General features: G+C 45.8%; 1 protein-coding gene across 3 annotated transcripts in view; it reads right to left on the bottom strand.

Moving 5' to 3' along the window:
* The window catches only part of LOC142251014 (calpain-9-like), an 88,241-nt gene that overhangs the window by 27,221 nt on the left and 43,443 nt on the right, over positions 1–17,577 (bottom strand). For 2 of the 3 annotated variants that reach the window (XM_075323497.1, XM_075323496.1), the window contains exons 13-18: positions 17,474–17,510; positions 14,916–14,978; positions 13,438–13,498; positions 8,517–8,575; positions 7,787–7,855; positions 2,878–2,956 (exon numbers count right to left, since the gene is read on the bottom strand). In XM_075323497.1, the coding sequence (XP_075179612.1) occupies positions 2,878–2,956; positions 7,787–7,855; positions 8,517–8,575; positions 13,438–13,498; positions 14,916–14,978; positions 17,474–17,510 (368 nt within the window). The remainder of the gene's footprint in view (positions 1–2,877; positions 2,957–7,786; positions 7,856–8,516; positions 8,576–13,437; positions 13,499–14,915; positions 14,979–17,473; positions 17,511–17,577) is intronic. The other variant, XM_075323498.1, reaches the window with a different exon arrangement.

Here is a 17,577-nt window from a genome sequence, read left to right as displayed (position 1 = left end):
TACTGACCCCAGCTCGCCCCGACTCCGGCTCTGCTCGCTCCCTTGTACTTACATGACCTTTCTGTTTACTGACCCCAGCTTGCCCCCCTGATTCCGTCTCTGCTCGCTCCCTTGTACTTACGTGACCTCTGTTTACCGATCCCAGCTCGCCCACTGACTCCGGCTCTGCTCGCTCCCTTGTACTTACATGACCTTTCTGTTTACCAACCCCACCTCATCCCCTGACTCCGACTCTGCTCGCTCCCTTGTACTTACGTGACCTCTCTGTTTACTGACCCCAGCTCGCCCCCTGACTCTGACTCTGCTCGCTCCCTTGTATTTACGTGACCTCTTTGATTACCGACCACGGCTCGTCCCCTGACTCCGTCTCTGCTCGCTCCCTTGTACTTGCGTAACCTCTCTATTTAGCGACCCCGGCTCGTCCCCTGACTCCGGCTCTGCTCGCTCCTTTTGTCATTTACGTTATCTCCTGGCTTTTGACCCCTGGCTGTTTAACTCCCCATCACTAGGTGTGTTTAGTATACAAACCCGGCAGATCCACTCCACTAGTGTGCCTGGCGACACCTAGTGGTTTGGTGCCTTATTTCACCGGGGCTCCCATCATCACAGCAATGATGTAATGCTTAATATCCCCTGCTGACATGCTGAAGGGAAATTGATCACTTGCTGCCAGGTTCCTCTACAGATCAGCTCTGATTACTGGAGGTATCCAGTACATTTAAGGACATTTTAAGAGGCCCCTCACGCTTGTCATAAATTAGATGCGGTCCCCTATTCCTTGTTTGTGAATTTAGTCTTTTTAGCCAAGTGGGCGTGTTTCCCAATTTGTTACAACTTACAGCCCTATGTGCCACGATTTCTATACAGTGAGTGATAATAGCAAATCTTTATAATACTGCCAATCTGCCAATTTATTAGGGGTGTCCCCACAAAAAGCAGCTTCCATATTGTCCTATTTTATAGGAGGAGGGTCCACACTTCGAATCCCCTCTAGTAGAGTGGACAGCACACAACAGAATAACTTGAAGTTCCTTGACCCAATGCAAAATCTTCAACAGAGAAGTCAACTATAACAGCTAGTTAATAATTTTGGGTTTTCGTAGCTAAAGGGATCAAGGGATCTTTTGGGCCTCCTGACTGCAACCCCTGCACGAATACAGCGGTGGTCACCTTGGTTGTCAGAAGAACCATATATTGGAGTTTACAACTTTTTATGCAATGACAAATTAAGGATAAATAAATTTAGGATTTTTTTTCATCTTGGGGAAAATATTTTATAGGCAAGACCTTATGTTGTTGGCAGGTTAGGATTCGGTCAGTATGCAGGATTCCCCATCCTATAATGCTGCTTTATTAAAGATTTCAGATTCACAAAATATAGATAAAAGTTAGGGATATTTGGCTTTCGGGTGAAATTTCAGGATGATCTTAAAATGCCCTCTAACCTTTTCAGGTGAAGTTACTGTGACCTTCTCTAATCTTCTGGATGCTCATGTCCAACTGTTTAGTGTTTCAGGACATTTTGCCATTCTCTAACAAGGAGCTTAATGGAAAAATTCACAACTGGTGTTTGATCCACGAATCACCCAATATATTTCGGGATTCAATTACAATTTGTATTAAACAGGACGCTGCTCACATTTTGACATCATGAGACCAAGATGACAACTAACAATTGATCAGCATTACCGTGCCATTGTGAGGCTTCAAGCAGGAGGTTCTCAGACGGAAGTGGCCACTGAGCTCAGAGTGTCACCAGCAGGTTGTACAGAGACACGGAGAGACTGGAAGAGTCACAGAAAGACAGAATAGTGGACACCCTCCGGTTACATCCCACACTTATGACAGCTTAATTGTGAATAATGCCCTTTGGAACCGGATGATAAATGCCACACAACTACAGGCAAATTTAAGGTCACGTCAGACCATTTGTAACAGTTTATATCAGCGTGGGCTGCGTTCTAGATGACCTCCAAGGTACCTGTTTGCACCACCAGACACAGGCGTCATCTGCGCTGAACGAGAGACCAGTGGCCTCAGTGCTGTTCACTGTTGAAAGTCGATGCATGCTGAGCAGAAAAGATGGCCACCAACAATGTTGGAGATATTATGGAGAATGCTATGGATCAGCCACTGCTGTCACCAGATGAGCCTTTGGTGGTGGTGGTGTTATAGTGTGGGCCGGTGTGTCTAGTCAGTACAGGACGGCCCTACACTGTGTGATTGTACAGTGACAGCCCCTACTTCTGAAATAACATAATCCAGTCATTGTGCCTCTGCATGAACTACACAGACCTAATTTCACCTTCATGGACGAAAATGCTCCAGCTCTTCGATTTCTCATCATTAGGGAACGGCTGCTGGAGACTGGGGAACCTCAAATGGAGTGGCTGCACTTTCTCCTGACCTGAATCCCATAGAGAACCTATGGAATCAGCTGAGTCGCCGTGTAGAGAGTCAATGACCTGAAAGTTGCCCTTCAAGAAGAGAGGGACGCTGGCCTCCGCAGACAGTAACTCCACTTGTGACCAGCAGGAGGCCTCATTGTCAGCTGTAATTGATGCTCAAGGCCACATGACAAGTTACTGAGACACGACATTTTGGGGGTGGAGGGGTGTACCCACCAGTGTTGTTGGCTTTTGTTTCGATAAATTGTTTGAGATGAGGAAATCACCATTTCATGCATATACCTAAATCCCCGAATTTCATGATAAAATATCAATGTAGCATGAACTTTTTACCTTTTACATAAATTTCACCCAAAAGCCTAATATCCCGAACTTTTTGTGAGTGGTGTGTATTCACTTGGCTGTGTGCTCAATAAGAGGTGCTGCAAACCTTGCATACTGAGCAAGTCTATGTAGGTCATGCTGTTACCTGCTGACTGGAGAGCCGCTACGAGCTGATCACCGGAGATTCGGTCAGTCTTGTCTTTGTGCAAATTAGCAAATATATACTGCAGAAAAAGCAGATAATTATCATTCCTGTACAGTAGATGCCTCCAGCAGGCAGGATCTGATGTTATATATGATATAGAGCATGTTCATCCTACAGGTGATTGACAGGTCTCTCCCTATGTACACACGAGAGACCTAGCAATCACCCGCAGTGGCAATGACATCTTCAAAGTAGATCTTCTCTGAAACACCAGAAAATGTCAGAGAATAATATGGCTGCAATCGTCTAACCAGGCTGCAATTCAATGTGCAAGCAGTTTATTGGGCAGATGAATTGCCTGACTGTTGCTATTTAAGCCACGATCAGCAGTACATGCACATACATAAAAAATGATTGCTATCATATTAGGACTGCGTGACGTCTTCCTCACCTTTGTGCAGCCTGCAGTTCCACGGTCACCAAAAAATAAATCTACAGTAAAACTTTGGCACACATAAGGAGGAGGGGGATGAAGCTGCAGTTTCCATTTCTCTCTGGGTGTTTTGCATGGACGAGTGCAATTAGATAAAACATCGGCTTGCTCTCAGGCTAGTGCAAAACCATGGGGACAGTGTCCACCTGCGACTGATTTTTCTTGACATATTGGCATGCGGAATAAATTGCAGCATGCTGCGTTTGGCAGCGAGTCTCGGCTCCCACACCCCCATGCAAGTCTTTGGAGAGTATGAAACATCGCACTGCACTCGGATGTCATCCGACTGCAGTGCGATATATGCAGAGACAGGCAGTGGAGGAGATGGGGAGAAAGTGCGCCCTCCCTCTCCTCCGCAGATGTGATCTGATTGCAAGATCAGATCACAGTCGCATGACCCTCGGCTGATGATCGCAGCAGAGGGTCATTAACATATCGCTTCCGATGCTCTTGTGGCACCAACCATCCTTGCTGCTACAACCATCCGCCCCTGGAGGACAGCGACAGCAGCGGCGGCTAGTCACTGGCCGCGTACCGCAGGTGGCATTACGAGACAATCCTCCTCACCCTCATCCACTACTACCCTCATCGTTCCTCTCCATCCCCTCATCCATCCATCCCTTCCGTGGACACATCAGGGTTACGAAACCGGGCAGGTCACCCGTGACATCCCCCTTACCCTTCACCGACCTGGCAACGAGTATTACCCCAGGCCCTGTGGGGTGCTACACTCTCGCATCGGAAGCTATACGCCAGTGGAAACGAACCCTGAGACTGAATTTTGTGAAAGAGGAGCAGAAGTGGGGAGACCTCTAAAGAGCTAACTTTCTATTTCAATGAAGAGGCTAATCTAAGGCAGCATGGGAGTAAATAAAAACGGAGTACGATTCATCAAGCAGTTCCCGCAATGTTTCTGGCATCAACTGCTTGAAATGTTGCATAGTGGTTGCACAACTTGCAATTGCGCACAAAATTTGCAACTTCATACATTTTTACACAGCTCTGTAGTGTCGATTTTAGGGTACACCAGCTCTTTTCCTGTTGATACCGTAGCAGTACCAGTTATCAACCTATCAGTGAGGGTGCCAGGATCTGGTGCCTTACCAATCCGATATTGATGACCTACACTACAGTTCAAAAGTTTGGGGTCACCCAGACAATTTTGTATTATTGACGAGGTGAGAAATAATGATTTTTACTTGAAATAATAATTTTCTCCTTCAGACTTTGCTTTTGGCACAGAATGCTCCTCTGCAGCAATACCAGCTTTGCAGACCTTTGGCATTCTAGCTGTTATTTGCGGAGGTAATCTGGAGATATTTCCCCCATGCTCCCCCCCCCTCACAAGTTGGATTGGCTTGATGGGCACTTTTTGCACCATACGGTCAAGCTGCTCCCACAACCGCTCTATAGGGTTGAGGTCTGGTGACTGGGCCCGCCACTCCATTACAGATAGATACCAGCTGCCGACGTCTTCCCTAAATAGTTCATGCATAATTTGGAGGTGGCTTTGGGTCATTGTCCTATTGTAGGATGAAATTGGCTCAGATCAAGAGCTGTCCACAGGGTATGGCATTGCAAAATGGAGTGATAGCCTTCCTTATTCAAAATTCCTATTACCTTCTACAAATCTCCCACTTTACCAGCACCAAAGCAATCCCAGACCATCACGTTACCTCCACCATGCTTGACAGATGGCGTCAGGCGCTCTTCCAGCATTTTTTCGGTTGTTCTGCGTCTCACAAATGTTCTTCTGTGTGATCCAGACACCTTAAACTTTGATGCGTCTGTCCATAACACTTTTTTCCAATCTTCCTCTGTCCAATGTCTGTGTTCTTTTGCCCATATTAATCTTTTCCTTTTATTAGCCAGTCTCAGATATGGCTTTTTCTTTGTCACTCTGCCCTGAAGGCCGACATCCCGGAGTCACCTCTTCACTGTAGATGATGACACTGGCGTTTTGCGGGTACTATGTAATGAAGCTGCCAGTTGAGGACCTGTGAGAAATCTTTGATTTCTCACACTATAGACTCTAATGTGCTTGTCTTGTTGCTCAGTTGTGCAGCGCGGCCTCCCACTTCTCTTTCTACTCTGGTTAGAGCCTGTTTGTGCTCTCCTCTGAAGGGAGTAGTACACACCGTTGTAGGAAATCTTCAGTTTCTTGGCAATTTCTCACATGGAGTATCCTTCATTTCTCAGAACAAGAATAGACTGTCGAGTTTCACATGAAAGTTCTCTTTTTCTGGTCATTTTAGAGTTTAATAGAACCAACAAATGTAATGCTCCAGATTCTCAACTAGCTCAAAAAAAGGTCAGTTTTATAGCTTCTCTAATCAGCAAAACTATTTTCAGCTGTGCTAACATACTTGCACAAGGGTTTTCAAGGGATTTCTAAACATCCATTAGCTTTCTAACACAGTTAGCAAACACAATGTACCATTACAACACTGGAGTGGTGGTTGTTGGAAATGAGACTCTATACACCTATGTAGATGCATTCAAAACCAGACGTTTGCAGCTAGAATAGTCATTTACCACATTGACAATGTATAGCAAGTATTTCTGTCGAATTTAATGTTAGCTTCATTTAAAAAAAAATGTGGTTTTCTTTCAAAAATAAGGAAATATCTAAGTGACCCCAAATTTTTGAACTGTGGTGTATATTAAGCATATAATCTCTGTTCAGGACAACCCCTTTAATACTCCAATCACGGGATAGACTGATTAATGATCAGTTTAGGTCTTCAGATAAGATTCCTGCCAACCAGGACAACAAATAGGCCCCTGAATTTCTACGAGTGATGTGTCCACCTACACTGTGTCCCTCTACATTGTTTGCTCAGGCAAAAGTGTCTCATGAATAAGGGAGTCTGTACCTGGTACTGCAGCTTGTCCCATTCATTCCAGACAAAAACCTAGAGAAACTATTTAGTATTGGTGAAACCACAAGGTTTGAGCTAGTATCAGTTGTTCTTTTTTGTAATTACAATGGTCACAGTAAGGGCTCGGTTCCACTTGTGTACAGCTTCTGATGTGAGAGCATTGGAAGCAATATGGTAATGACCCTCTGCTGTGAGCGTCAGCCGAGGGTCATGTGGCTGTGATGCGATCTTGCGATCGGATCACAGCTGTGGAGAAGAGGGAGGAAACATTTTCTCCCTCCGCTGCCTGTCTCTGCGTATATCGCACTGCACTTGGATGACATGTGAGTACAGTGCGATGTTTCACACGCTCCCATAGACTTGTAAGGGGGTGTGTGAGCCGAGAGTCACTGCCAAACGCAGCATGCTGCGATTCATTCCGCATGCCGCTATAACATGACAAATCAATCGCAGATGGACACTGCCCCCATGGTTTTGCACTAGTGTGAGTACAATCCGATGTTTTATCAGATTGCACTCGTCCGTGCAAATCGCAAGTGGCACCAAACCCTAAGGCGGGCTTTGCACACTACGACATCGCAGGTGCGATGTCGGTGGGGTCAAATTGAAAGTGACGCACATCCGGCATCCCAGGCGATATCGTAGTGTGTAAATCCTAGATGATACAATTAACGAGCGCAAAAGCGTCGTTATCATATAATCTGTGTAGCGTCGGCGTAATCCATAATTACGCTGACGCGACGGTCCGATGTTGTTCCTCGCTCCTGCGGCAGCACACATCGCTGTGTGTGAAGTCGCAGGAGCGAGGAACATCTCCTACCTGCGTCACCGCGGCTTCCGTAGGATATGCGGAAGGAAGGAGGTGGGAGGGATGTTTACATCCCGCTCATCTCCGCCCCTATTGGCCACCTGCTGTGTGACGTCGCAGTGACGCCGCACGACCCGCCCCCTTAATAAGGAGGCGGGTCGGCGGCCAAAGGGACGTTGCACGGCAGGTGAGTGCATGTGAAGCTGCCGTAGCGATAATGTTCGCAACGGCAGCTATCACAAGGATATCGCAGCTGCGACGGGGACTATCGCGCTCGGCATCGCAGCATCGGCGTGCGATGTCGCAGCGTGCAAAGTACCCCTAAGGCTATGTGCGCACGCTGAGTTTTTTGTTGCAGAAGTTTTCTGCACCAAAAACTGCACCATGTGGCAGCAAAATGTACCAAAAAATGCATGCAGTTTTCGTGAGATCATTAGCTTAAAGCGCTAAAAACTGAAGGAAATAAAAACGCACCAACAACTGACATTCTGTTCGGTTTTTCTGCACCCAAAACTGCAAGGAAAAAAGAAGCAATGTGTGCACAACACTTCAAAATCCTCACTGACTTTTTAGGCATAAGGACAGATTTGGGCAACAAACTGCACCAAAAACGCATAAAAAAACGCAGTGTGCGCTCAAGGTCTTAATATTCAGACTGTAGATTTCATCATATGTGTAACCAACAGCAAATGCTCGCAGCGCACACATATGAAGTGATGAACGCACCGTTCCAGCTGTGATTTTCTTCCAAAGTATGCAGAACTGCTCCGAGTCCAGGGATCCAACAGCTGATATCTATCTGGAGTCACATCATCATAACATACAGAGAGAAATGAGATGATGGAGCGCGATGTGGAGGGGGCCAACATGGGCTAGCAATATATCACCTGCTGTACTCGAGGGGAGATTTATAGGACTGGGTGACATCATCAAATATCTAGATCTTTGCTAGATGTAGGGTCGTCGTTGTTCTTTACAGGGGGAAAATAAACCTAAAGGCCGCATTACACGTTACGATTTATCTGACGATCTGTCGTCAAGGGTCACTGATTCCGTGCCGCATTTCCGTCATCGCTAGCGACGTCGTTGCGTGTGACACCTACGTGCGACTCCGAACGATCGCAAATAGGATGAAAATCGTTGACACGTCGTTCAGTTTCAAAATATTGTTCGTCGTTTGGAACGCAGCAGACATATTGCTACGTTTGACACCCTGCCAACGACAAACAACATCCACACGACCGCCTTGGTCACACAATATATCACTGATCGCTGTTGCGTCGTTTGTGAGATTGTTATGTGTGACCGCAAATAAACGACCTATGTGCGATCTCGGCAAATCGTAACAACGATCTGGGCGTGTCAGATCGCTAACGAGATCGTCAGATAAATCGTAGCGTGTAACCGGGCCTTAACAAATGAACCATCGCATTACACATACAACACATAAGGATACATCCATTGAGGCCATTAGTGAGCGACAGGTCTCTAAGTTGAACTTTGGCAAGTGGGGAGCTGCAAAGATACAGAAAAACAGTTGACTGTGATATCGGGCGAGTAATCGAAACGCGTACATCCATCTTGTTAAATCTGAAGAATACCATTTCTAGCAAATAAAAAGCATAAGATGATGATATTACGGTAGCGCCTGGACTTCTTCCTATACTGTATTGGCTCAACACAGTTTGGGGCAAGTGGAAGGATATTTTGGCCATTCAAAGTGTTCATAATTTAAAAATTAAGCTTTAATTGGATGATTACAATGGACACAAGGGGCCTTTTAAAGGGAACCTGTCACCACATTTGGGGTCTATAAGCTGCGGCCATCACCAGTGGGCTCTTATATACAGTATTCTAACATGCTGTATATACGAGCCCAGGCCGCTGTGTAGAACATACAAATCACTTCATAATACTCACCTACGGGGCGGAGCAGACTGGTTGGATGGAAGTCTCCACTCTTCGGTACCGGCGCCTCCTGTTTCAGCCATCTTTGTCCTCCTTCTTCTGAAGCCTGGGTGCATGACACGTCCTACGTCATCCACACTAGCCGGCATTGAGGTTCTGCGCAGGCACACTTTGACCTGCCCTGAGCAGGGCAGATCAAAGTATTGTTGTGCGCCTGCGCAGGACCTCAATTCTGGCCTATGTGCATGACGTAGAACGCGTCATACACTCAGGCTTCATAAGAAAGAGGACAAAGATGGCCGAAACAGGAGGCGCCGATACCAGAGAGTGGAGACATCCATCCGACCAGTCTGCTCCGTACTGCCCCGTAGGTGAGTATTATAAAGTGATTTGTACGTTCTACACAGCAGCCTGGGCTCTTATATACAGCATGTTAGCATGCTGTATATAAGAGCCCACTGGTGGTGACCGCAGCTTATAGGCCCCAAATCTGGTGACAGGTTCCCTTTAATAGATTTTTTGGTCGGGAGTTAGAAGTACAGCTGGAACTTCACTATGGGCTGTTCAGAATGAACGTTAATTCTGGCAGCGAAAGGGGGAGGAAGGCCAAGCATACAAACATGGGTGGGAACAGATAGCTAGACCCGACCCACATATTCCCTTCCTGTTGCAGCTGTCAATCAAATACCAGTGCATTGCTGGAACTTTACTTGCACATACTTCTGAAATAAAACATTCAATCTCTGAACAAAAGGTATGGTTACATTCAGCATCCTAGCCCCAGTATAGCACTGACTTTACTTTATATATGAAAATCCTGCTGGTTGGTTCCCTTTAAGATGTATAGTCACTTTAAAGGGGCAAGGCTTCAAGCCCCCCAAGGTTAACTGTTAAGGTGGTGGGTTTCTCATAGAAATAAATGGAGCCATTGGAAATGGTCCAATGCCCAAATGCCGCCATTTGTTATTTTCCCATACAAAGCTGTATGTGGAGGACAAGTGCACTAATAATGAACAGGGGTTTATTTTTCAAAATGCCGGCTTCCTTGAGCCAAGGAAGGGCACTGCCCCAAAAATATCACATTGTGATGCGCATTTCACTTTATGCAAACATTTTCTTTTCCAAATTTTTGGGAATCTCATCCATATTTTTTTTTTTTTTGCATAAAAATAAACCAAATCTAGCACAAGATGGATGAGTCAGTGTCACGAACGTCATCCGAGCCGCCGATGGTGTTTGCCCAAGGATTTAGTAGGTGTGGATGTGGGGATGTTTGTCATGCAGTGAAGCTTCTGCGATCAGGAGTGGCTCCACATGTGATGGAGCTGTGGTAATATAGCGCCTCCATAGCATAATGACACTTGTAAATTGTGGGCGTATGTGGGCGAGATCGCAATGGAGATATAATTTACTGCTTGAGTGAATGGGCAGACAGGTCAAGACTGTGCATGTAATAAAATAATGGCTTAAGCTCACCGTACATGCTCATAAAAGAAGGATTTAAAGGGGATGAATACTTTTACAACCATTTTTTCATTGCACAAATTCTCCCAAAGTAAAAAAAAATTAAAGTGGTTATCCCACAAACAATATCATAAATACAAATGTATGATTGTTGGGTGTCTAACCACAAGGACCCCACCTTTGACCATTGCTCCATTCACTTCTATGGACATCTGACCATTGCTTCCATAGAAAGTGAATAAAGTAATGAGCACTACTTGACCCCAGTTCTTTCGGGGTCCCAGTGGTTGGATCTCTGCTAATCTCTGCAGGGCAAGACAAAACAATCACTGATCTCAGGGAGACCAGCCAAGAGAAAACACTGCTGGCAGCCAGCAAAGGCGCTCAACACATTGAAATCCTAGGTGCATTTGTGGTGCCCTGGACAAGCCAGGGGCCACAGAGAACAACACCACCACACCCCACACTCCCGGTCAGGCACACCGAAGTCAGACACAAAACCCTTGTTGCCTTCCTCCAGGGGCTGATGTTCACACCAGGGGGGTGGGCCAGGCGGTTGGCCCCTTCCACCGAGGAGTTCACAGTCCTGGAGGCGGGAAAAGAGGCAGATTAGTTTTGGAGGTGAAAGAGAGAGGAAGGAAAGTGGTAGTGGAGCAACTATCTGACAGCGTCCGGGTGTGTGGCCCGGGCGGTACAGCAAGGTTGGCAGACGGTGGTGACCGTCTGCAGGAGTGGCCTATCGGAGTTTACCGTAAGGACCGTGGACGGGCGGTGGCCCGGCGGTACCGGACCGGTACACAAAGAGAAGTCAGCACCATCTGGCAGGGGCTTACGGACCCCGGCAAGGCTAGGAGTCGCCGTGAATTTGCCAAATCCGTAAGCGAAGGGAACCTCCTGGGTTTCCCAGCAGCCAAGTCCCGACAGAAGGCAACAGTCCAACCGTGAGAGGGAAACACAACCACCGCCAAGGCTACCGTTCCCAGGGCCAGAGCCTGCGGGCAAAAGGGGCTCCTCCAGCCCATATCCAAGCTGGGGAGCGGGTTACCGGTGGGAACCCATTGGAACCGTTTACCGTACATAGTTGCAGGGAAAGGCAGTCACCATCAACCTGCCGGGAGAAACAACACCGCAGCCGCCTGTGGGACCCGTCCATCCAGCCGTGTGTTTTACCGAGAACTGTGACCTCATCATTGGCTGAGTGAGTACCACCATGCCGTGCGGCACAGCGCTGCCCCCACGACCCTGCACCTCACCAGGCCCTGTAACCCGCCTGTCATCCATCCCTACCCCATCACCGGGCCCCGGGACAACCAACCCCCTACCCACGGAGGGGAGAACTAACAACAAAGCTGCTCCCTGTCACCGCTCCCGGGATTCCCGTCTACAGCAGCGGTGGTGTCACCAATATCACCACAACCGTGGGTGGCGTCACGGACAATAACCAAATCCCCACCATCCAATCCCCAACCCCTTTTCACTCACGGGCGAGGAGCGCCGCTCGAGTCCCCGGGATCCGGCCCACCGCTCGAGCCACCACCGAGCAGCAGCAGCCGTGGCCGGACCCGAGCAGTGGGAGAGCGCAGCGTCCCCTCCTCCGCCCGCGACACATTGCCCCCTGGGAAGTATGCAAATCGAAAAAGGTCCGTGGAGCCTCTGTTAGGAGTCTTGACACGGAATATTGCCAGATATCCCTCCGGGAAGGACCTAGCCAAGGAGTATTCCGTGTCGAGACTCCTAACAGGCTCCACGGACCTTTTTCGATTTTCATACTTCCCAGGGGGCAATGCACCTAGGATTTCACTGTGCTGAGCGCCCTCGGCTGCCAGCAGTGTTTTCTTTGGCTGGTCTCTCCAAGATCAGTGATTGTTTTGTCTTGCTGGTCTACTAAGCATTGCTCCCACCTAGCCAGAATCCTACTCCACACTGATGAGGGGCAATACCCCGAAACAGCTGTCTGTGGATGGATACCTGGCCTTGGTATTTCCCTTGTCATATCTTTAAACTCGTCAGAGAGTTGGATATTGACTAAAAGGGCCACTTAATATGGTGGTTACGGTGGTCTCCTAAAAAGAGCCACTCCCTGGCTATGTCCTTCCCGGAGGGATAGCTGGCTATATTCCGTGTCGAGACTCCTAACAGAGGCTCCACGGACCTTTTTTGATTTTCAATCTCTGCAGGGCGTCACAGTGGCTCAGTGGTTAGCACTGCACAATGGGTGGAACGTTGGCTCAGTGGTTAGCACTGCACAATGGGTGGAATGTTGGCTCAGGGGTTAGCAGCGCTGGGGTCCTGGGTTTGAATCCCACCAAGGACAACATCTGTAAGGAGTTTGTATGTTCTCCCTGTGTTTCCTCCCACACTCCAAAGACATACAGATAGGGAATTTAGATTGTGAGCCCCAATGGGGACAGTGTTTCTGATGTATGTAAAGTGCTGCGGAATATGTTAGTGCTATATAAAGATTTATTTATCATATATTTATTATCTATCCTGAGGACAGCTATTTAGTGCTGCTGTGATAAAACTTTGCACAATGTCTTGTTAAAAATATCAGATATCTTTGTGTATACAGCTCCTATGAAGAGCTATATATCTCCAAGGCTACAGACCGCAAACAACCTTGTGTGTAGCCCCATCCTCCCGTCCTGCTACTCTTTGTAGGTTAGTGATAAGTGAGGGCAGTGATAGTAACATAGCTGCCAGATTGGACTAAATACAGGTTTTGCATTTAGTCTTTATCCAGAGAGACACATAGCTTTGCATAGGAGCTGTGCACACAAAACGGCGTTCGACTAAATCCTAAAACGCAGTGCAATGTCACTTACAGGACAATCCACATTCCTTGAGTGCAGCGAATACTTTTTTTTTGGCTCTTAACACAAGCAATGATTTACTTTTCTGCACAGTCTGCATTTTACTATTCGGCGCTGCGGTCCGGGAATCTGCAGTGCTGGGATCTAGAACTGTTCCTTCCCCGGGTCTCTTATTGTTCAGCATTTACTCACCATACTCCGTCAGTAACCAAGCCAAAAGCTTGTGAAGTTGTACGTTATTGACTCGCCCGTCCTGCGATTAGACAAAGGGGTGGAATTGTAATTAAAGGGGGAAGTACGTGAATGCTACATAGGGTTAACATTGTAAGCACATGCCGTTCTTATATACATTATGCTAAACATCGGCTGGTGAGAGCGGTTACAGATCAGAAGAGGAGAGTATGATACAGTCCAGACATGCTCCTTGTGCAAAGAATCTCGGGCAGCTACAGGCTGCTATTTTTAGGCTGGGGGGGCCTAAAAACCATAGGCCCCCCCAGTCTGAGAATACCAGCTCCCATCCGTCAGTCTTTATCATGGTTGGGTATCAAAATTGGGGGGGACCGCACACCGTTTTTTAAAAAATTATTTAAATAGTTAAAAAAAAAGCCACATGTGGTTCCTCTTATTTTGATACGCAGCCTAAATAAGCGCAGGGCTGGGGGCTGCAGCCTGTAGCTGTATGCTTTATCTGTGCCGGGTATCATAATATGGGGGACCCTACGACAATTATTTTATTTATTTATTCATTTTTATACCATGATACTGACCCGCAGACAGCACCTGCTGTGATTAGTTGCAGTCAGACGTTATCACACAGGCTGGGGGCGTGTCTGACTGCAACCAATCACAGACACCAGGACGGCCGGTGGGCGGGGAAATCAGTGCATATGGATGAGTAATAATGAGCGGCCCAAGACGTGAAAGAGAGGCCGCGAGAGCAGTGTACAGCCACGACAGAGCCTCGGTAAGTATGGAGTGCTATGTTCATTCTTTTTTTTTTAATTTATTTCTGCTTTATTTTTTTTTAATTTCTCGAGTGCCAGATCCAGATCAAACACCCAGAATACCGGGCGGATCCAGACTTTTACAGTCCGGGTCCGCTCATCACTTTGTCTTTGCCTAATAGGGATCTCATGTATGGACAGCCTTAGGATGCCCATAAAAATAAGGTACCTGTAGGCCCAATGAGGCGACAACTACCTTTTCCACTTCCCCCACACACACTTATGCCCAGCTGAGTGTACATGTGTGCTTTATGGGGAGAAGAAAACAAACACTATGGTGGTGGCTTTTCTTCACCAGGAACAAATGGATTGGGCATGTTGAATGCCAACATGCCTGACCCTGCTCTCCCCAAACATATGCAGTTGGAAAGACATATTAGATGTTTTACTGTATTGATACTATACAGTCAGCCCCCAAGCTCCACTTAGTAGTGGCTCAGCGGTGGCGGACATTTAATATTTAAAGGGGAGGTGTCAATATTAAGAAAATGAAGCATCATTGTTCCCTATTAACATTATAATAATATAATTCCCAAAACCTGTTATAATCGGTATGAAAATGTTTCCATTTCCTATATAAATAAAGTCTGCTAGGCAATCTGGACATTCCCTTTAAGGTTATCCCTTTTATTTATCTCTTATCTATATAGATATAAAATTTACCATATTTGCAAACTGTACAAACCGGCTCCTACACTGGTCCTCTGCGGGAAATGGAGAAAGTGCCTGTAATACAGATATAAGAAAAGTACCTAAAGAACAGAACAAAATGGTAAAAATACCCATAGAGTACAATGGGAGAGTCAGGCAATGTTATGGCTTGTTTGCTTTATGGACATGTTAATAGTTTAATAACTTGTGTATAAGATCCCCAGCTTACAGAATTTACAGCATGCAATTACATATGCATTATTATGTATTTTAGATCATAAATGGGATATCTTAAAAGCCTAACATGTTGAGGAACTTAGCAGAGTGTCTTGTGAAGATAACCCATTGTGAAAAGAAAAGCAATCACTGCAGAGAAAATGTACAGGAGGGGGAGGAGGTGAGCTGTGATATCAGGTATTGTGAATGGTGGATCCTGTCTTATCTACTGTATATAGAGGTGTTATCAGTCATTGTACAAGAGGAGGAGGTGAGCTGTGATATCACCTATTGTGACTGCGGGATTCTGTGTTATCTACTGTATATAGAGGTGTTATCAGTCATTTTACAGGAGGGGGAGGTGAGCTGTGACATCAATTACTGTGAATGGTGGATACTGTTGTCATTAATTGCACAGGAGGATGTGAGCTGTGACATCCCTTATTGTGAATAGTGGATCCTGTGTTATCCACTGTATATAAAGGTGTTATTAGTCATTGTACACGAGGAGGAGGTGAGCAGGGACGTCATCTACTGTGAATGGTGGATCCTGTATATAGAGGTGTTATCAGTCATAATGTTTTCTGAGAGGAGATGATTGCTGAGAAGTGATCTGTGCGGAATAGGAAATGTCAGTGTTTTGAGAGAGGAGGTGAGCTGTGATATCAGGTATTGTGAATGTTGGATCCTGTGTTATCTACTGTATATAGAGGTGTTATCAGTCATTATACAGGAGGAGGAGGTGAGCTGTGACATCAATTACTGTGAATGGTGGATACTGTTGTCAGTAATTGCACAGTAGGATGTGAGCTGTGACATCCCTTATTGTGAATGGTGGATCCTGTATATAGAGCGGTTATCAGTCATTGTAATGTTTTCTGAGAGGACATGATTGCTCAGAAGTGATCTGTACGGAATAGAAAATGTCAGTGTTTTGAGAGAGGAGGTGAGCTGTGATATCAGGTATTGTGAATGGTGGATCCTGCCTTATCTACGGTATATAGAGGTGTTATCAGTCATTGTACAGGAGGAGGAGGTGAGCTGTGATATCACGTATTGTGAATCGTGGATCCTGTGTTATCTACTGTATATAGAGGTGTTATCAGTCATTTCACAGGAGGAGGAGGAGGTGAGCTGTGACATCACCTATTGTGACTGTGGGATCCTGTGTTATCTTTATATAGAGGTGTTATCAGTCATTGTAGAGGAGGAGGAGAATTGAAAAAGAACAATTTCCTTTTTTTAATACATTTAACATATAAACCTGGTTTCAACAAGTAAACCGTGACTGTCGTTTTCATTTTTATTTCATAATTCAAAAATACACATGAAAATAAGAATCAGACATATTTGCTTCTTTCTCTGCCAGAATTGATCAGTCATTATCAAAATTCTCAATTCTGAGATAAAATCTGTATTCAGTGAAAACCTTCCCATTACGGAGATAGGAGATGGCGGTTGGTGCTGATGAGATTCTATGATGGGAGGAGCTAGATGCACGGCTCCACCCCCTCTTCTATCTACACATAATCTCATCAGCACCAACCGCCATCTCCTATCTCAGTAATGGGAAAGTCTTCACTGAATACAGATTTTCCCTCAGAATTGAGACTTTGATAATTACTGATCAATTCTGGAAGAGAAAGAAGTATCTTTGTCTGATAAGATTATTACAAAGCTGCTTATTTTCATGTGTATTATTGATTTATGATATCAAAATAAAACTGATGGTCACGCTTTAAACAATAGGCCATTTTCTGATGACACATTCCCTTTAAAAAGGACCAACCACCAGGATTTTCCTATATAACCTAAAGCCAGTGCTATACTGGCGCTATCATGCTGATTCTATACATACCTTTAGTTGTGAGATCGGATGTATACTTTCTGATATATAGGCAAGTGAAGTTTGTGAAATGTACTGTTATTTCATTGATAGGTGCAACGGAATATCTAATAGGTGGGTCGGGTTTGCTAGTTATTCCCACCCCAGTCTGTCTGCCTGTCCTTCCTCCCCCTGTAATAACAGAGATATGGGGAGGAAGGACAGACAGGCAGACGGGGACAGAAATAACTAGTAAAACCCAACCCACCTATTAAATATTCCTTTGCACCTCTCATCAAATAACAGTGCATTTCACAGACTTTACTTGCCTGTATTTCAGAAACTATACATCCGATCTCACAACTAAAGGTATGTATAGAATCAGCATGATAGCGCCAGTATAGCACTGGCTTTAGTTTAAATATGAAAATCCTGGTGGTCGGTCGTCTTTAAGGAACAGAGTTGGGAAAACTGCCTTACAGTTTAGGACAATCAGAAAACCATTGCGTTCAGACTTTAATACACTTACCGGAATTTCACCACATCTCTCATTACTTTCCAGTGGCCTAAGATTAACAAAAGGACAATTATATTGATTGGAAGTGATCACTGCAGCTATTAGTCCTGTGAAGA

Source organism: Anomaloglossus baeobatrachus, chromosome 9 (assembly GCF_048569485.1).
Source record: "Anomaloglossus baeobatrachus isolate aAnoBae1 chromosome 9, aAnoBae1.hap1, whole genome shotgun sequence".
Classification (NCBI taxonomy): Eukaryota; Metazoa; Chordata; class Amphibia; order Anura; family Aromobatidae; genus Anomaloglossus; species Anomaloglossus baeobatrachus.
This window is presented reverse-complemented; position numbering and strand designations above follow the sequence as displayed.